Source organism: Oncorhynchus gorbuscha, linkage group LG24 (assembly GCF_021184085.1).
Source record: "Oncorhynchus gorbuscha isolate QuinsamMale2020 ecotype Even-year linkage group LG24, OgorEven_v1.0, whole genome shotgun sequence".
Taxonomy (NCBI): domain Eukaryota; kingdom Metazoa; phylum Chordata; class Actinopteri; order Salmoniformes; family Salmonidae; genus Oncorhynchus; species Oncorhynchus gorbuscha.
This window is the reverse complement of record NC_060196.1, coordinates 596,398-617,914: the sequence shown is the minus strand read 5'-3', so window position 1 is coordinate 617,914 and position 21,517 is coordinate 596,398. Positions and strand designations below refer to the sequence as shown.

The 21,517-nt window shown below is 46.1% G+C and overlaps 1 protein-coding gene across 1 annotated transcript in view; it reads left to right on the top strand.

Annotated features, from left to right (window-relative positions):
• Positions 1–21,517, top strand: part of LOC124013008 (von Willebrand factor A domain-containing protein 7-like) — a 63,077-nt gene that overhangs the window by 22,768 nt on the left and 18,792 nt on the right. Inside the window, exons 15-17 of the mRNA XM_046327113.1 lie at positions 1,376–1,644; positions 1,813–1,946; positions 2,150–2,309. Coding sequence (XP_046183069.1) covers positions 1,376–1,644; positions 1,813–1,946; positions 2,150–2,309 — 563 coding nt within the window. The remainder of the gene's footprint in view (positions 1–1,375; positions 1,645–1,812; positions 1,947–2,149; positions 2,310–21,517) is intronic.

Sequence of the window (21,517 nt, the reverse complement as noted above, 5' to 3'; positions counted from 1 at the left end):
GTCCCTCCTTATCTCAGCTTGCTGGTCACCAGAGTGTGTGTTAAAGCCATTAGATGCAGTTATACCAGAGCGCACAAGGTTTTACCACGGGGGCCACAAGGTTTTACCACGGGGGCCACAAGGTTTTACCACGGGGGCCACAAGGTTTTACCACGGGGGCCACAAGGTTTTACCACGGGGGCCACAAGGTTTTACCACGGGGGCCACAAGGTTTTACCACGGGGGCCACAAGTTCTGTGTTCACTGCTTTCTCTTTCCGAAGGTAGGCTGGTCCTTTTTGATGTATTGTAGGTCAAAACATTGGATCCTGTTCGTTTATAGACATATCACAGGTGCTGTATGACCTGCTCTTGATAACTCTTGAAATTCCTTCCTTCAATCTTCAGAACACTGTACAGATGGATGCATTGGTGCCCTTCGGGCGACTCAGATTGTTGGTTGAGGAACTGTACTGAACAAAGTGGTTGTTTTTCATGATTCATGTTTTGTATTTAAAAAGCATGTGTTAGTGTATTTCCTATGATCCCATGCTGCCTCGATTGTGCAATTGTGGTCATGCAGGGATCCCTTGTAGTAAAAGAGACCGTTACCTTATATAATCAGTCACAAAACGTCATTACTACTTATAATCGGTTACAAAACGTCATTACTACTTACAATCAGTCACAAAACGTCATTACTACTTATAATCGGTTACAAAATGTCATTACTACTTACAATCAGTCACAAAACGTCATTACTACCTATAATCAGTTACAAAACGTCATGACTACCTTTAATCGGTTACAAAATGTCATTACTACCTTTAATCGGTTACAAAATGTCATTACTACCTATAATCAGACACAAAATGTCATTACTACCTATAATCAGTCACAAAATGTCATTACTACCTATAATCAGTCACAAAATGTCATTACTACCTATAATCAGACACAAAATGTCATTACTACCTATAATCAGACACAAAATGTCATTACTACCTATAATCAGACACAAAATGTCATTACTACCTATAATCAGACACAAAATGTCATTACTACCTATAATCAGACACAAAATGTCATTACTACCTATAATCAGTCACAAAATGTCATTACTATCTATAATCGGTTACAAAATGTCATTACTACCTTTAATCGGTTACAAAACATCATGACTACTTATCAGTCACAAAACATCATTACTCCCTATAATCAGTCATAAAATGTAATTAATTATAATTTGTCATAATGTATCTGACCCTAGAACAGTTACATAGCCACACCCTTCAAGAGCATGTTTCCTGTTTCCTCTTCTCTCTCTTCCTCTTTTATCTCCCTATCCTTATACTCTTCCTCCTCTCGCTTTCCCTCCGTTCCTCCTCTCCTCCCAGGCATGCCTGCCATGTTGTTGGTATCGGTGTTGGGCAGAAAGGGCCCAGCCTCTGTCAAGGTGACCAACGTTGCCTTGGTGACAGTGTCAGGGTCAGAGGTCGTAGGCGGGGCCCTGGAAGACATGGGCAACGGGAAGTTCCTAGTTACGGTAACCAAGGTCCCTGCGGGGGAGTTTGTGGTGCTGCTGAACGGGACAGACGTGGTCTCCTCCACCGTGTTCCAGAGACAGTCCACCACTCAGATGTCTGTCTCCAAGGTTACCATCAAGGTAAGTTTACATTGAAAAACGCCTTTCATTTGTAAATGGTGAAGGAGTCTGTCTATACTGCATGTTGGGATAGTGTTAGACAAAAACCATGGTCATAGACATTTTCAAAAGTGGACCTCACAACAGCTCCTCAACAATTCCTCTTTCGTGTTCTTCTTGTCTTCTCAGGCCGTGGTGGACAGAAGCATGGAGCCTGGTAAACCCTTCACCCTTCCCTTCACCGTCATGACCGACGCCACTGGAGGCAGCTACAAAATCAGTGCCAGAAACGACCGAGACTTAGAAATGAACGTCCCTAGCAGGTAGGGATCAGGGCTGGAATATCTTGAGACTGGTCCCAGATCTGTTTGTACACATTGGCCATAGGAGCAATTTCAGCATTAACAGATTAGGGACCAAAACAGATATGTTCAAAATCAGCTTCTCCTCTATGCTGGCAAAATCCTTAATAAAAATTGTCCTCTCTTGGCATAATTTGTATTGACAATTAACGCTATCTTATCAGCATCGCTGTGACCACCGGAGGAAACGCCACCGGTGAACTGACCATCACGGTGCCCGCCAACACCCCCTCAGGAACAGACGTCACCGTGACCATTGAGGCTGTGGCCCCCGGGGCGTCCGACTCCAACTACGCCGTCCTGCGCCTCTCTGTCGTCACCAAGGTAACCTCAGATATATATATAGATATAGCAGATATGCTAGAGAGTGGAGGCCTATATGAGCTTTGTCCACCATATGGGCTGTCTCCACTAAATGGGCCGTCTCCACTATATGAGCTGTCTCCACTATATGAGCCGTCTCCACTATATGAGCTGTCTCTACTATATGAGCTGTCTCCACTCTATGGGCTATCTCTACTATATGAGCTGTCTCCACTATATGGGCTGTCTCCACTATATGAGCTATCTCTACTATATGAGCTGTCTCCACTATATTATCTGTCTCCACTATATGAGCTATCTCTACTATATGAGCTTTGTCCACCATATGGGCTAACTCTACTATATATGCTGTCTCCACTATGTGAGCTGTCTCTACTATATGGGCTGTCTCCACTATATGAGCTGTCTCCACTATATGAGCTGTCTCCACTATATGAGCTGTACCTACTATATGAGCTGTCTCCACTATATGGGCTGTCTCCACTATGTGGGCTGTCTCCACTATGTTGGCTGTCTCCACAATATGTGCCGTCTCCACTATATGAGCTGTCTCCACTATATGAGCTGTCTCTATATATGGGCTGTCTCCACTATGTGGGCTGTCTCCACAATATGGGCCGTCTCCACTATATGAGCTGTCTCCACTATATGAGCTGTCTCCACTATATGAGCTGTCTCCACTATATGGGCTGTCTCCACTATGTGGGCTGTCTCCACAATATGGGCCGTCTCCACTCTCTGGGGTGTCTCCACTTCTCCCTCATCATGATGATTGCGGTCTCTCTCTCTCTCTCTCTCTCTCTCTCTCTCTCTCTCTCTCTCTCTCTCTCTCTCTCTCTCTCTCTCTCTCTCTCTCTCTCTCTCTCTCTCTCTCTCTCTCTCTCTCTGCAGGTGACAGATTTCACCCCTCCCCAGTGTGAGATGGTTATCGCCTCGTCGGTCGACTGCCCAGCTGACCCAGCAGTCTGCAGCTCTGCTTTCTGGCAGCTCTCTGCCAACCTGACCGACGGTGTCAATGGCACGGGCATCACCAGCCTCAAACACCGCCAGGGAGCAGGCAGCCTCACCCACACGGACCTGAAGCAGACGGTTGTTGCAGCAGCATTCAACGCTTCGTGCTGCTCTCTGACAGTGGAGCTGGTGGCGGTGGACAAAGCCATGAATGTCGGTACCTGTTGGTTTTCCATCGTCCGCAACGCGGGACCGCCCCTCCATCGCTCTGTCCCTCCCACTGTTGGTGTGTCTGCTGGTCTCTGCCTTCTTCACTACGTCCTTCACTGACTTACTTATCTGATTTTAACCTCATGGACTGACTGACTGCCAACCTGATACTACCTCTTAAACTTAAAGAAGAAACATTTCTCAACCAACTTTCTATTTTTGATGTAAATGGCATGTTTATAGAAGGGTTCAGAATACCTGTTTTGTGATTTCACCTGTTTTTGAGAACTTATCCCAAATAGCAAATGACTTCCTCATCCTCGTTGTGTAGTATGAGGCTCTGAAAAAACAGGAACAAAAGCTCCAAAAACACCCAAATACGTCCTTTTAGAAACGGCAAAGATCTCAGTATAGTGACGCAGGTCTTTAGATGTTGTACACATGAAATTGTACCTTTCAGAACTTTATCCGCAATATTATATTCCTTTTTTTCGCCACTCGAGACGGTTCCCCTCCTATATCGGGCTTCTGACGATCAACAGAGTTTTATCCTTTCGACAGGAGCGGATTTTGTCTTTCTTTAAACTTTCTTTATTTCATCAAACGATTATGATTCTGTTTAAATTTTTATATAAATGATGATTGCCGAATAATGTTGAAGGTATCACTTAACCATAAAGCTCCCCTCTACATGTGATTCTAAATGCCTACTGCTTGCTAAAGCTATTTCTCAACTATAAACACAATGTTTCTTTGCAGGATCCTTGTTCTGACTTTCCAGAATCCCTGAATTGCTTCGACCTTGATTTTCTGATTGGCTGGATACAAGTTTCAACATCCAATTATTTCAGATCTACTAGAGTGCAAGTTTCACTGTGGCACCGTGGCGATACGTTGGCACATGATGATCATTATTAGAATATGACAAATATCAGTCAAGTCTTGCGTTGTATTCATGCTGGCTTTTGCCTGAGACGTGAAACAGATCGGTTGGAGGGCAGACAGACGATCACCAATGTATTAATTGCCAATTTGCCTAAATGGTTAATGGAAACACTTCAACCACAACGTTTTTATTCAACCCTATAGGTGTGATGTCATTACGTCCATCTGTTTTTATCGACACAAGACAGTTCAGTGGAAACGCGCCGTAGCAGGTCACTTTCTAAATGTCTACAAAACATCACCGGGCAAGTTCATGGAAACATAGCTAGTGATGGCGCAATTGGGCATCAGGTTGCTGTATGATATGATAAGGAAAGCTAATATGTTTATTAACACCTATCCAGGTGTTGTTAGGTCTGGCAGGCATCTGCAAAGTTTTCATCTGGGAACGTACCCAAGGCCACCATGAAAATGAATGTTTCTCGTGTAAAAAAGAGCCAGCAGCTTCTCTCAAGGCAATTTCTCAACATGTTACTTGCACTGTAGTAGTGATGTTTTAATGTTTGTCTCCAGTTTACCTCTCTGGCGTGAATTAAAAGCTCTGCTGTCCTGCTGCACTGGTGACTCGTGTTATTTGTTTTGTTATGGAGGGAGTTTAGTAGCCTTGTGAAACTAGCCTGGGCCCTGTTTCCCAAAGTCATCTTAAGGCTAAATTAATCTTCAGAACCTTTGTAGGAACATCGTTAAATCTGAGCTGTTTGCCCAAACCGTGGTTATTAAAGTTGCACTTGAAAACACTCTGAAGCACTGCCTCGGACCACACGTAGAACAGCTAAGTGCTTCGCTAAATGTTTTGTTGCTCTCCTGTGTCACTTTATACACCGAAGATGTCTGCTAAACATAGAATCACGTGTTTTGTCAATTTCTCTGAGTGTCGATAACTTCAGAACCAAGTTGACTACAAATACAAAGATGACTGCATTCAAATATAAATACATTAGTGGGGCTCTAACATCCAGACAGGTTCCAGGCCTTTTACATTCAGATATTCATGTTCAATCTATTTGGATACTTGTAACCGACGCTACTGTCTATCATTTGTCTCATATTTCATGATGTGTAGCCTAACTTGCGCAACGATGTACCAAATCTGTAGCATCACATCACCACTCTGGAACAACATCACATCACCACTCTGGAACTACATCACCACTCTGGAACAACATCACCACTCTGGAACAACATCACCACTCTGGAACAACATCACCACTCTGGAACAACATCCCATCACCACTCTGGGACAACATCACATCACCACTCTGGGACAACATCACCACTCTGGAACAACATCACCACTCTGGAACAACATCCCATCACCACTGTGGAACAACATGACATCACCACTCTGGGACAACATCCCATCACCACTCTGGAACAACATCACATCACCACTCTGGAACAACATCACATCACCACTCTGGAACTACATCACCACTCTGGAACAACATCACCACTCTGGAACAACATCACATCACCACTCTGGAACTACATCACCACTCTGGAACAACATCACCACTCTGGAACAACATGACATTACCACTCTGGAACAACATCACATCACCACTCTGGAACAACATCCCATCACCACTCTGGAACAACATCACCACTCTGGAACAACATGACATCACCACTCTGGAACAACATCACATCACCACTCTGGAACAACATGACATCACCACTCTGGAACAACATGACGTCACCACTCTGGAACAACATCACATCACCACTCTGGAACAACATCACATCACCACTCTGGAACAACATGACATCACCACTTTGGAACAACATCACATCACCACTCTGGAACCTTCTGAATGACCTTTTTGATCCAAATCAGTCAGGTTTCAAGACTAGTCATTCAACTGAGACTGCTCTTCTCTGTATCACGGAGGCGCTCCGCACTGCTAAAGCTAACTCTCTCTCCTCTGCTCTCATCCTTCTAGACCTATCGGCTGCCTTCGATACTGTGAACCATCAGATCCTCCTCTCCACCCTCTCCGAGTTGGGCATCTCCGGCGCGCCCACGCTTGATTGCGTCCTACCTGACAGGTCGCTCCTACCAGGTGGCGTGGCGAGAATCTGTCTCCTCACCACGCGCTCTCACCACTGGTGTCCCCAGGGCTCTGTTCTAGCCCTCTCCTATTCTCGCTATACACCAAGTCACTTGGCTCTGTCATAACCTCACATGGTCTCTCCTATCATTGCTATGCAGACGACACACAATTAATCTTCTCCTTTCCCCCTTCTGATGACCAGGTGGCAAATCGCATCTCTGCATGTCTGGCAGACATATCAGTGTGGATGACGGATCACCACCTCAAGCTGAACCTCTGCAAGACGGAGCTCCTCTTCCTCCCGGGGAAGGACTGCCCGTTCCATGATCACGCCATCATGGTTGACAACTCCATTGTGTCCTCCTCCCAGAGCGCTAAGAACCTTGGCGTGATCCTGGACAACACCCTGTCGTTCTCAAATAACATCAAGGCGGTGGCCCGTTCCTGTAGGTTCATGCTCTACAACATCCGCAGAGTACGACCCTGCCTCACACAGGAAGCGGCGCAGGTCCTAATCCAGGCACTTGTCATCTCCCGTCTGGATTACTGCAACTCGCTGTTGGCTGGGCTCCCTGCCTGTGCCATTAAACCCCTACAACTCATCCAGAACGCCGCAGCCCGTCTGGTGTTCAACCTTCCCAAGTTCTCTCACGTCACCCCGCTCCTCCGCTCTCTCCACTGACTTCCAGTTGAAGCTCGCATCCGCTACAAGACCATGGTGCTTGCCTATGGAGCTGTGAGGGGAACGGCACCTCAGTACCTCCAGGCTCTGATCAGGCCCTACACCCAAACAAGGGCACTGCGTTCATCCACCTCTGGCCTGCTCGCCTCCCTACCACTGAGGAAGTACAGTTCCCGCTCAGCCCAGTCAAAACTGTTCGCTGCTCTGGTCCCCCAATGGTGGAACAAACTCCCTCACGACGCCAGGACAGCGGAGTCAATCACCACCTTCCGGAGACACCTGAAACCCCACCTCTTTAAGGAATACCTAGGATAGGATAAAGTAATCCTTCTCACCCCCCTTAAAAGATTTAGATGCACTATTGTAAAGTGGCTGTTCCACTGGATGTCATAAGGTGAATGCACCAATTTGTAAGTCGCTCTGGATAAGAGCGTCTGCTAAATGACTTAAATCATTTACATTACAATTGGTGCATTCACCTTATGACATCCAGTGGAACAGTCACTTTACAATAGTGCATCTAAATCTTAAAGGGGGGGGTGAGAGGGATTACTTATCCTATCCTAGGTATTCCTTAAAGAGGTGGGGTTTCAGGTGTCTCCGGAAGGTGGTGATTGACTCCGCTGTCCTGGCGTCGTGAGGGAGTTTGTTCCACCATTGGGGGCCAGCGCAGCGAACAGTTTTGACTGGGCTGAGCGGGAGCTGTACTTCCTCAGTGGTAGGGAGGCGAGCAGGCCAGAGGTGGATGAACGCAGTGCCCTTGTTTGGGTGTAGGGCCTGATCAGAGCCTGGAGGTACTGAGGTGCCGTTCCCCTCACAGCTCCGTAGGCAAGCACCATGGTCTTGTAGCGGATGCGAGTTTCAACTGGAAGCCAGTGGAGAGAACGGAGGAGCGGGGTGACGTGGAGAGAACTTGGGAAGGTTGAACACCAGACGGGCTGCGGCGTTCTGGATGAGTTGAAGGGGTTTAATGGCACAGGCAGGGAGCCCAGCCAACAGCGAGTTGCAGTAATCCAGACAGGAGATGACAAGTGCCTGGATTAGGACCTGCGCCGCTTCCTGTGTGAGGCAGGGTCGTACTCTGCGGATGTTGTAGAGCATGAACCTACAGGAACGGGCCACCGCCTTGATGTTGGTTGAGAACGACAGGGTGTTGTCCAGGATCACGCCAAGGTTCTGGCGCTCTGGGAGGAGGACACAATGGAGTTGTCAACCGTGATGGCGAGATCATGGAACGGGCAGTCCTTCCCCGGGAGGAAGAGCAGCTCCGTCTTGCCGAGGTTCAGCTTGAGGTGGTGATCCGTCATCCACACTGATATGTCTGCCAGACATGCAGAGATGCGATTCGCCACCTGGTCATCAGAAGGGGGAAAGGAGAAGATTAATTGTGTGTCGTCTGCATAGCAATGATAGGAGAGACCATGTGAGGTTATGACAGAGCCAAGTGACTTGGTGTATAGCGAGAATAGGAGAGGGCCAAGAACAGAGCCCTGGGGACACCAGTGGTGAGAGCGCGTGGTGAGGAGACAGATTCTCGCCACGCCACCTGGTAGGAGCGGCCTGTCAGGTAGGACGCAATCCAAGCGTGGGCCGCGCCGGAAATGCCCAACTCGGAGAGGGTGGAGAGGAGGATCTGATGGTTCACAGTATCGAAGGCAGCCGATAGATCTAGAAGGATGAGAGCAGAGGAGAGAGAGTTAGCTTTAGCAGTGCGGAGCGCCTCCGTGATACAGAGGAGAGCAGTCTCAGTTGAATGACTAGTCTTGAAACCTGACTGATTTGGATCAAGAAGGTCATTCAGAGAGAGATAGCGGGAGAGCTGGCCAAGGACGGCACGTTCAAGAGTTTTGGAGAGAAAAGAAAGAAGGGATACTGGTCTGTAATTGTTGACATCGGAGGGATCGAGTGTAGGTTTTTTCAGAAGGGGTGCAACTCTCGCTCTCTTGAAGACGGAAGGGACGTAGCCAGCGGTCAGGGATGAGTTGATGAGCGAGGTGAGGTAAGGGAGAAGGTCTCCGGAAATGGTCTGGAGAAGAGAGGAGAGGATAGGGTCAAGCGGGCAGGTTGTTGGGCGGCCGGCCGTCACAAGACGCGAGATTTCATCTGGAGAGAGAGGGGAGAAAGAGGTCAGAGCACAGGGTAGGGCAGTGTGAGCAGAACCAGCGGTGTCGTTTGACTTAGCAAACGAGGATCGGATGTCGTCGACCTTCTTTTCAAAATGGTTGACGAAGTCATCTGCGGAGAGGGAGGAGGGGGGGGGAGGGGGAGGAGGATTCAGGACGGAGGAGAAGGTGGCAAAGAGCTTCCTAGGGTTAGAGGCAGATGCTTGGAATTTAGCGTGGTAGAAAGTGGCTTTAGCAGCAGAGACAGAGGAGGAAAATGTAGAGAGGAGGGAGTGAAAGGATGCCAGGTCCGCAGGGAGGCGAGTTTTCCTCCATTTCCGCTCGGCTGCCCGGAGCCCTGTTCTGTGAGCTCGCAATGAGTCATCGAGCCACGGAGCGGGAGGGGAGGACCGAGCCGGCCTGGAGGATAGGGGACATAGAGAGTCAAAGGATGCAGAGAGGGAGGAGAGGAGGGTTGAGGAGGCAGAATCAGGAGATAGGTTGGAGAAGGTTTGAGCGGAGGGAAGAGATGATAGGATGGAAGAGGAGAGAGTAGCGGGGGAGAGAGAGCGAAGGTTGGGACGGCGCGATACCATCCGAGTAGGGGCAGTGTGGGAGGTGTTGGATGAGAGCGAGAGGGAAAAGGATACAAGGTAGTGGTCGGAGACTTGGAGGGGAGTTGCAATGAGGTTAGTGGAAGAACAGCATCTAGTAAAGATGAGGTCGAGCGTATTGCCTGCCTTGTGAGTAGGGGGGGAAGGTGAGAGGGTGAGGTCAAAAGAGGAGAGGAGTGGAAAGAAGGAGGCAGAGAGGAATGAGTCAAAGGTAGACGTGGGGAGGTTAAAGTCGCCCAGAACTGTGAGAGGTGAGCCGTCCTCAGGAAAGGAGTTTATCAAGGCATCAAGCTCATTGATGAACTCTCCGAGGGAACCTGGAGGGCGATAAATGATAAGGATGTTAAGCTTGAAAGGGCTGGTAACTGTGACAGCATGGAATTCAAAGGAGGCGATAGACAGATGGGTAAGGGGAGAAAGAGAGAATGACCACTTGGGAGAGATGAGGATCCCGGTGCCACCACCCCGCTGACCAGAAGCTCTCGGAAATGGAAATGGAACAACATGACATCACCACTCTGGAACAACATGACGTCACCACTCTGGAACAACATGACATCACCACTCTGGAACAACATGACATCACCACTCTGGAACAACATGACATCACTACTCTGGAACAACATGACATCACCACTCTGGAACAACATGACATCACCACTCTGGAACAACATGACATCACCACTCTGGAACAACATGACATCACCACTCTGGCCAATCCCCCTCCTGGCTCCACTGAAGGGACACCACTACTTGATAAGGGCCATGTCATGGAGTCCAAAATACCAATGTCTTTAACCAATAGACATTCACTAAATGTAGCATTCTAGCCTCATAAAATATTTTCTACTTCCTGATTGACTACTATACTTCCACCCAGTCTGCAGCATCACATCATCACTCTGACCACTTATCCTAGCCTGTTGGCCCTAGTAAACTACAGATGGCAGAATACAGCCCTGTACATAGTGTAGTGTGGTCCTCTGTAGCTTGGTTTGTAGAGCATAGTGTTTGTAACGCCAGGATTGTGGGTTCGATTCCCGGGACCCATATGTGAAATGTTTGAAAACGTGACAACAAATTGCTTTGGATAAAAGTGTCTGCTAAATGGCATGTATGATTATATCATGTAATAGTTATTTAATAAAAACATGGTTTTCATTACAATATGGTTGTATTCTGTTATCAAACAGTTTATGAGGGCAGCCGGGGGGGGGTCTGTGATTTTTTTTTAAAGAGCATATGTCATTAATTTACAAGTCCAAAAATGTATGTACCAACCGCAGACTGTAGCTTCAAACTTGATTTTTAATCCCCTCTTCAATGTTCCCAGCTTTTACATTATGGTGACAGTAATGAAGTCCATACGTCCACTGTTATTGTAATAAGGATGGGAAATAAGCAGAACTCATGTATGGTTAATATAATGAACAGATTATATGAGGATCAATGAGATGGAACATTAAAACACATGACGATACATGCAGGAAGAGTTTATTATCGCTTTAATGCATTATCATTTTTGTTATTCATATTTTATAGATATTTCATTTAGAAATAATAAAGCATTCAAACACAAAACACAAAAACAGATTGGACTCTACCTACGTGTGTATTTATCCTGCTGTTTTTACCAAACAAATGTCAATTATCATGATTAAGAAACACGCCCTCTCTGACTCCATCTAGTGGTGATTATCATGATCTTCACTGTATCAACTGAACATACATCAGTTATCAGCTGCTATCACTGACTCTGTGACCTGTCCAACACCATCATCATCATCATCATCTAAGTCATTTAGCAGACGCTCTTATCCAGAGCGACTTACAACACAAACCCTTATTAACCCTTCAGAGTCATATAACGTTACCATGACAACAGAACAGATACACACCTCACCAAGATACTGTCCCCTCCCCTCTGTCTCCTGCCAAACTCCACTCCCAGGGGTAAAGCAGGTTGTGTGTGTGTGTGTGTGTGTGTGTGTGTGTGTGTGTGTGTGTGTGTGTGTGTGTGTGTGTGTGTGTGTGTGTGTGTGTGTGTGTGTGTGTGTGTGTGTGTGTGTGTGTGTGTGTGTGTGTGTGTGTGTGTGTGTGTGTGTGTGTGTGTGTGCTCGTGCGCGTGCGCGTGTGTGTGTGCGTGTGTGTGTGCGTGTGTGTGTAGACTGGGGTCAGAGTCAAAGAGGTGAATATGGGTTGGTAATCTGTGATCAGGGCAGTGACAGAACAGGGTTTCCTAGGGACGTTATAAGGGGCTTCGCCCTCTAACTACTGTTATAAAACTGGGCTGATCTGCCCAGCTAAGCAGAACTGTGAGACTGTGAACCTGTAAATACACTATAGCCCATATTAAAACACACACACATATTAAAACACAGGCATATTCACACATGTAGCCTGTGAACATAGGACGTTGCCATGGAATCTGTTACGTGAGCTGATGGGTCAATGAGTCTGATGTCAGGCGCTTCTTGCGCTGGTTATCAAAACAACTCTTCAGAAAATTCCAGACAACCCACTGGACACAGATGTCAATTCAACTTCTATTCCACGTTGGTTCAACGTAATTTCATTAAAATGAAGTGGAAAGCATGTTGATTCAACCAGTGTGGTTGGTTATCTGTGACGAACGGTAATAAACACTGATTATCTTTATCGACGCCAAATAGCAATCACCTGTCTGCATGCCTTGTGAAATAATATCATTATACCGTAAAGAATCCACCCTAAAGTTACTGCCATCCTCTCCCTAGTCATCAGTCTCCACTGCCTGTCCTGAACCACTGCCTGTCCTGAACCACTGCCTGTCCTGAACCACTGTCTGTCCTGAACCACTGCCTGTCCTGAACCACTGCCTGTCCTGAACCACTGCCTGTCCTGAACCACTGCCTGTCCTGAACCACAGCCTGTCCTAAACCACTGCCTGTCCTGAACCACTGCCTGTTCCTGAACCACTGCCTGTCCTGAACCACTGCCTGTCCTGAACCACTGCCTGTCCTGAACCACTGCCTGTCCTGAACCACTGCCTGTTCCTGAACCACTGCCTGTCCTGAACCACTGCCTGTCCTGAACCACTGCCTGTCCTGAACCACTGCCTGTCCTGAACCACTGCCTGTCCTGAACCACTGCCTGTCCTGAACCATGGAGAATCATGTTACCATCTGAGAGGAAAAAATGAAAAAACATCTTTAATAAGTTTCCTATCATAGTAATCACCTTCTTTAACATCAATAGTCTCTTCAGTCAGTCACTGTAGTAGCTGACATGTATAGTGTTGAGTCATCCGACTACATAGACACACTGGCTTTACTCAATCGTCAGTAAAGATTGAAAATCCTGACCTATGTGTGTGTGTTGAGTGAATGCCAAGAGAGTGTGCAAAGCTGTCATCAAGGCAAAGGGTGGCTACTTTGAACAATCTCAAATATAAAATATATTTTGAATTGTTTAACACTTTTTTTGTTATGTTTTATGTGTTATTTCATAGTTTTAATGTCTTCACTATTATTCTACAACATAGAAATTAGTAAAAATTAAGAAAAACCCTAGAATGAGTAGGTGTGTCCAGACTTTTGACTGGTAGTGTAGGTAATGATTTGTAGGTAATCTAGGTAATGATGTTGTTACCAGGTTAGGATCAGGGTAGCCCTTCCCCTCATGGTCCACATTGATTGATTGACATCTGATAAGAAGATTGGAGATGTTGTGGCCATGGAAAACCCTAGAAGTTAATGATTAGTGTGTACTGTAACACACAGACCTCACCCTCCTCCAGCCCTGCCTGGCGGTACAGTCCAGTATATATACAGGTGTACTGTATCTTCCAGAGTGTTCCTCTACACTTTGGGTTACTGCTGCAACAGAGACGGGGAAAGAGGAAGAGATCCAACTACGCTCAAATAACCTGAGAAGGTATGGAAGCTTTGAGAAGGTTTCAAATAACCTGAGAAGGTATTGAAGCTTTGAGAAGGTTTCAAATAACCTGAGAAGGTATTGAAGCTTTGAGAAGGTTTCAAATAACCTGAGAAGGTATTGAAGCTTTGAGAAGGTTTCAAATAACCTGAGAAGGTATTGAAGCTTTGAGAAGGTTTCAAATAACCTGAGAAGGTATTGAAGCTTTGAGAAGGTTTCAAATAACCTGAGAAGGTATTGAAGCTTTGAGAAGGTTTCAAATAACCTGAGAAGGTATTGAAGCTTTGAGAAGGTTTCTTCACATAACTGGTGTTATAATAATACAAAACAATTCAGAGGTCTTCATTTTCATTTTGGTTAACATTATTTCTGTCATTTAAATGGTAAATGGTTTGAGTTCTTAGATTATAATATATTACATTTTATAAATTGTATGTTTTAACAATATTCTCAGTTTTTGGTGTTTTGTCAAAATATATTTTCTCAGCATTTATCAGATCAGTGGAAAGATTGAATAAATGAATTGAATACAGACAATCAATTAATGGTCATATATATGTACAATCCTGTCAATCTGTTTACACCCTGGGATATATATATATGTACAATCCTGTCAATCTGTTTACACCCTGGGATATATATATATGTACAATCCTGTCAATCTGTTTACACCCTGGGATATATATATATATACAATCCTGTCAATCTGTTTACACCCTGGGATGATATATATATATATACAATCCTGTCAATCTGTTTACACCCTGGGATATATATATATATACAATCCTGTCAATCTGTTTACACCCTGGGATATATATATATATATACAATCCTGTCAATCTGTTTACACCCTGGGATGATATATATATGTACAATCCTGTCAATCTGTTTACACCCTGGGATATATATATATATACAATCCTGTCAATCTGTTTACACCCTGGGATATATATATATATATATACAATCCTGTCAATCTGTTTACACCCTGGGATATATATATATATATACAATCCTGTCAATCTGTTTACACCCTGGGATATATATATATACAATCCTGTCAATCTGTTTACACCCTGGGATATATATATATATACAATCCTGTCAATCTGTTTACACCCTGGGATATATATATATATATATACAATCCTGTCAATCTGTTTACACCCTGGGATATATATATATATATACAATCCTGTCAATCTGTTTACACCCTGGGATATATATATATACAATCCTGTCAATCTGTTTACACCCTGGGATGATATATATATGTACAATCCTGTCAATCTGTTTACACCCTGGGATATATATATATATATATACAATCCTGTCAATCTGTTTACACCCTGGGATATATATATATATATACAATCCTGTCAATCTGTTTACACCCTGGGATGATATATATATACAATCCTGTCAATCTGTGTACACCCTGGGATGATATATATATACAATCCTGTCAATCTGTGTACACCCTGGGATATATATATATATATATACAATCCTGTCAATCTGTGTACACCCTGGGATGATATATATATACAATCCTGTCAATCTGTGTACACCCTGGGATGATATATATATACAATCCTGTCAATCTGTGTACACCATGGGATGATATATATATATACAATCCTGTCAATCTGTGTACACCCTGGGATGATATATATATATACATATATATATATATATATATATATACACAATCCTGTCAATCTGTGTACACCTTGGGATGATATATATATATATATATATACAATCCTGTCAATCTGTGTACACCCTGGGATGATATATATATATACAATCCTGTCAATCTGTGTACACCCTGGGATATATATATATATACAATCCTGTCAATCTGTGTACACCCTGGGATGATAAATATATATACAATCCTGTCAATCTGTGTACACCCTGGGATGATATATATATATATACAATCCTGTCAATCTGTGTACACCCTGGGATGATATATATATATATACAATCCTGTCAATCTGTGTACACCCTGGGATGATATATATATATATATTTAAACCAAGAATGTATACAGATTGAGAGGGTTGTACATATTTATATGACCATGATATATAGTATACATAGGATTCTACATATGACATCAATTTAATCTCGGACAGAAAGCATCAGTAAGGAGCAGAATTGTTCCATTTCCCACCAGCCTTTCAGTTCAATGTTCGCCTTTTAACACTTGAGGAACTAAAGGTATTCAGCTAAAGGATATCGAGTACAAACGGCCCCGGTTGAGTTGAGCCATTGCCAAACACTATCTCTGAGGACAACATTGTGCAACAGGGAATAACGTATGGTGGGGGATAACAGCCTAGGAATATACATCTCTGTATGCTCCTAGGTAATAGGAAATGCAGTATATGCCAGGACAGGGGCTAAGCACTGGTATCTAATCAGTTTTGACAACGTCTAATTACATTTTACTGATGTATCATAAAGATGCTTCTGCATACTAACTACACCCTCAATATAGGACATGTTGTGTTGTGGCCAAGAGGTTTAACAACAGGGGCTGAGTCAGGGATTTCCTCTCTCTCTCTCTCTCTCTCTCTCTCTCTCTCTCTCTCTCTCTCTCTCTCTCTCTCTCTCTCTCTCTCTCTCTCTCTCTCTCTCTCTCTCTCTCTCTCCTCCATCCACCAGCCACCCCACACTCCCCAAAGACTGATGATGTCACCGGTGCTGGGTGTGTCCTTCCTGGCTCTGGTCCTATCAGGAGGAGCCTGGGCGTTTGCTCCCATTGGGGGCGGAGCCTCCACCCACGTCAGCATCACGGGAACGGCTGTGCTACAGAAGGTCACAGAGGTGTGCCGAGCCATTGCAGAGTCAGAGGGACGAGACTTCACCCCCACGGTAAGTGTGTGTGTGTGTGTGCGTGGGTGCGTGCGTGCGTGCGTGCGTGTGTGTGTGAAAGAGCAAGATTAAGAAAATAGAGTAGTGTGTCAGAATGTCTAACCTTTAACCTCTGACCTTTCCTTTTAGGGTAACTCTGCTGAGGAGCTGGTCCAGGCCTGCCTGGGACCCAAAGCAACAGGTGAAGTGTCAGCAGCTAAGTTCAAATCTGCCCTGAATGAGATCTACATACAGAACGGACAGGTGGACAGAGACTTTGTCAACAGGTTGGTCTCCATTGATAGAGAACGAGGTTAACTTATCATGTCAACAGGTTGGTGCTCCATTGATAGAGAATGAGGTTCCCTTACTATGTCAACAGGTTGGTGCTCCATTGATAGAGAATGAGGTTAACTTATCATGTCAACAGGTTGGTCTCCATTGATAGAGAATGAGGTTCCCTTATCATGTCAACAGGTTGGTCTCCATTGATAGAGAATGAGGTTCCCTTATCATGTCAACAGGTTGGTCTCCATTGATAGAGAATGAGGTTCCCTTATCATGTCAACAGGTTGGTGCTCCATTGATAGAGAATGAGGTTCCCTTATTATGTCAACAGGTTGGTCTCCATTGATAGAGAATGAGGTTCCCTTATTATGTCAACAGGTTGGTCTCCATTGATAGAGAATGAGGTTCACTTATCATGTCAACAGGTTGGTCTCCATTGATAGAGAATGAGGTTCCCTTATCATGTCAACAGGTTGGTCTCCATTGATAGAGAATGAGGTTCCCTTATCATGTCAACAGGTTGGTGCTCCATTGATAGAGAATGAGGTTCCCTTATTATGTCAACAGGTTGGTCTCCATTGATAGAGAATGAGGTTCCCTTATTATGTCAACAGGTTGGTCTCCATTGATAGAGAATGAGGTTCCCTTATCATGTCAACAGGTTGGTCTCCATTGATAGAGAATGAGGTTCCCTTATCATGTCAACAGGTTGGTGCTCCATTGATAGAGAATGAGGTTCCCTTATTATGTCAACAGGTTGGTCTCCATTGATAGAGAATGAGGTTCCCTTATTATGTCAACAGGTTGGTCTCCATTGATAGAGAATGAGGTTCACTTATCATGTCAACAGGTTGGTCTCCATTGATAGAGAATGAGGTTCCCTTATTATGTCAACAGGTTGGTCTCCATTGATAGAGAATGAGGTTCACTTATCATGTCAACAGGTTGGTCTCCATTGATAGAGGATGAGGTTCACTTACTATGTAAAATGCTTGGAGTGCTTGGAAATAGCACAGGAGTGCAACAGATTATTATTACTTATTTTTAAACTAGTTTTAAAAACAACTTCGTTTTCTTATCCAGCATATGTCATATGTCACATGTCACACGTCACATGACCCTTCTTCTAGTGGATCTAATGTATGAACTTTATAAACAATGAATCATTGTCATTATTGTTCCAGTCCAAGTGAACATTTGGTGTATCACTCCTACAGTCGTGTTCTACATGAAACCAATTGATCATAATCTTTATAATATATAATAATATATGCCATTTAGCAGACGCTTTTATCCAAAGCGACTTACAGTCATGTGTGCATACATTCTACGTATGGGTGGTCCCGGGGATTGAACCCACTTCCCTGGCGTTACAAGCGCCATGCTCTACCAACTGAGCTACAGGACCACCCTATAACAGCCCAGCCCATCACTTCAACTCGGAGGCGTTTGCTGAGGGCCGGCGCCTTATAACTGATGGGGTGGCCAGCATCAAGGCCAACGTTCAAAGGGAGAACTTCCTGGCTGCCAGAGAGACACTGGGGAGAGTACTACACACACTACAGGTAACTAGAGAGACACTGGGGAGAGTACTGTACACACTACAGGTAGCTAGAGAGACACTGGGGAGAGGACTGTACAGACTACAGGTAGCTAGAGAGACACTGGGGAGAGGACTGTACACACTACAGGTAGCTAGAGAGACACTGGGGAGAGGACTGTACACACTACAGGTAGCTAGAGAGACACTGGGGAGAGGACTGTACACACTACAGGTAGCTAGAGAGACACTGGGGAGAGGACTGGACACAGTACAAGTAGCTAGAGAGACACTGGGGAGAGGACTGTACACAGTACAAGTAGCTAGAGAGACACTGGGGAGAGGACTGGACACAGTACAGGTAGCTAGAGAGACACTGGGGAGAGGACTGGACACAGTACAGGTAGCTACAGAGACATTGGGGAGAGGACTGTACACACTACAGGTAGCTAGAGAGACACTGGGGAGAGGACTGGACACAGTACAAGTAGCTAGAGAGAAACTGGGGAGAGGACTGTACACACTACAGGTAGCTAGAGAGACACTGGGGAGTGGACTGCACACAGTACAACTCTTTTCTAGTGCTCCTAAATGTTTTGTTGTGCTCCTAACTTGTGTATGGACCGGTAGGTAGCTTCGCGGTTATAGTGTTGGGCCAGTAACCGAAATGTTGCTGGATCGAATCCTTGAGCTAAAAAAGTACACATTTGTCTCTCTGCCCCTGAACAATGTTCCCCGGTAGGCCATCATTGTAATGAAACATTTGTTCTTAAGGCTTGCCTAGTAAAATTAAGGTTAAAGACATTTTTTTTACAAATAAATAAATCAAATAAGACATTTTTTTGTCGCACCAGTGTGATTAGAGCCCTGTCTGCAAGTAAGGGGAGAGAGAAGGAGAGGGAGGGAGGAGTGGGAGAGGGAGAGAGAGGAGTGGGAGAGGGAGAGAGAGAGAGAGAGAGAGAGGAAGAAGGAGGAGTGGGAGAGAGAGAGAGGAACAAGGAGGATTGGGAAAGGGAGAGAGAGGAAGAGGGAAGAGTGGGAGAGGGAGAGAGAGGAATAGGGAGGAGTAGGAGTGGGAGAGAGAGGAGTGGGAGTGGGAGAGAGAGAGAGGAATAGGGAGGAGAGAGAGAGAGAGAGAGAGAGAGAGAGAGAGAGAGAGAGAGAGAGAGAGAGAGAGAGAGAGAGAGAGAGAGAGAGAGAGAGGAATAGGGAGGGAGAGAGAGAGAGAGAGAGAGAGAGAGAGAGAGAGAGAGAGAGAGAGAGAGAGAGAGAGAGAGAGAGAGAGAGAGAGGAATAGGGAGGAGAGAGAGAGAGAGAGAGGGAGAGAGAGAGAGAGGAAGAAGGAGGAGTGGCAGAGGGAGAGAGAGGAAGAGGAAGAGGGAAGAGTGGGAGAGGGAGAGAGAGGAGTGGGAGAGGGAGAGAGGGGAGTGGGAGAGGGAGAGAGAGAGGGAGAGAGATGAGTGGGAGAGGGAGAGAGATGAGTGGGAGAGGGAGAGGGGAGAGATGAGTGGGAGTGGGAGAGGGAGAGAGATGAGTGGGAGAGGGAGAGAGGGAGAGAGGGGAGAGATGAGTGGGAGTGGGAGAGGGAGAGAGATGAGTGGGAGAGGGAGAGAGGGGAGAGATGAGTGGGAGTGGGAGAGGGAGAGAGATGCGTGGGAGAGGGAGAGGGAGAGAGATGAGTGGGAGAGGGAGAGAGATGAGTGGGAGAGGGAGAGGGGAGAGATGAGTGGGAGTGGGAGAGGGAGAGAGATGAGTGGGAGAGGGAGAGGGAGAGAGATGAGTGGGAGAGGGAGAGAGGGGAGTGGGAGAGGGAGAGAGGGGAGTGGGAGAGGGAGAGAGATGAGTGGGAAAGGGGGTGGAAGGGAAAGAGGGAGAAAGTCTGAACTTCCAGGAATGAAGGGAGATCAGGTAAGGACTAAAAGGATGGAGGAAGATGGGGGGGGGAGAAAACACCTATCTCACCTAATTTCTCAATTTCATATTTCACCTTGGCTCAAGTGTTACCATCTGAACCAACTTAACTTCTGTCTAGAGGTGGGTGTAATAGGGAATTAGATATATAGCTTTCCCACAGACACAGACTTGGTATATAATACATGCTTGTGTTTTGTCAGGACTTCTACAGCCACAGTAACTGGGTGGATCTGGGATACACTGAACCCTACGCCAACCTGATCCGCCCCGATCTCCCACTGGAAAACCTGGCAGGTAGGGAGGGCTTGAGTTAATGCAGCAACGAGGATAGCGACGCATGGGATCCAACTGGAGGGAGGGAGGGAGGTAGGGCAGGGAGGGAGGGAGGGTGGTAGGGCAGGGAATGAAGGAGGGAGGGTGATAGGGCAGGGAAGGAATGAGAGAGAGGAGGAGAGAGAGAGAGAGAGAGAGAGAGAGAGAGAGAGAGAGAGAGAGAGAGAGAGAGAGAGAGAGAGAGAGAGAGAGAGAGAGAGAAAGTGGTAGGGCAGGGAATGAAGGAGGGAGGGTGAAAGGGCAGGGAAGGAGAGAGAGTGGTAGGGCAGGGAATGAAGGAGGGAGGGTGATAGGGCAGGGAAGGAGAGAGGGTGGCAGGGCAGGGAATGAAGGAGGGAGGGTGATAGGGCAGGGAAGGAGAGAGGGTGGTAGGGCAGAGAATGAAGGAGGGAGGGTGGGGGTGGTAGGGAGGGAGGGAGGGAGGGTGGTAGGGCAGGGAGGGAGGGTGGTAGGGCAGGGAAGGAGAGGGAGTGGTAGGGCAGGGAATGAAGGAGGGAGGGTGATAGGGCAGGGAAGGAGAGAGAGTGGTAGGGCAGGGAATGAAGGAGGGAGGGTGATAGGGCAGGGAAGGAGAGAGGGTGGTAGGGCAGGGAATGAAGGAGGGAGGGTGATAGGGCAGGGAAGGAGAGAGAGTGGTAGGGCAGGGAATGAAGGAGGGAGGGTGATAGGGCAGGGAAGGAGAGAGGGTGGTAGGGCAGGGAATGAAGGAGGGAGGGTGATAGGGCAGGGAAGGAGAGAGGGTGGTAGGGCAGAGAAGGAAGGAGGGAGGGTGGGGAGTTGTAGGGAAGGGAA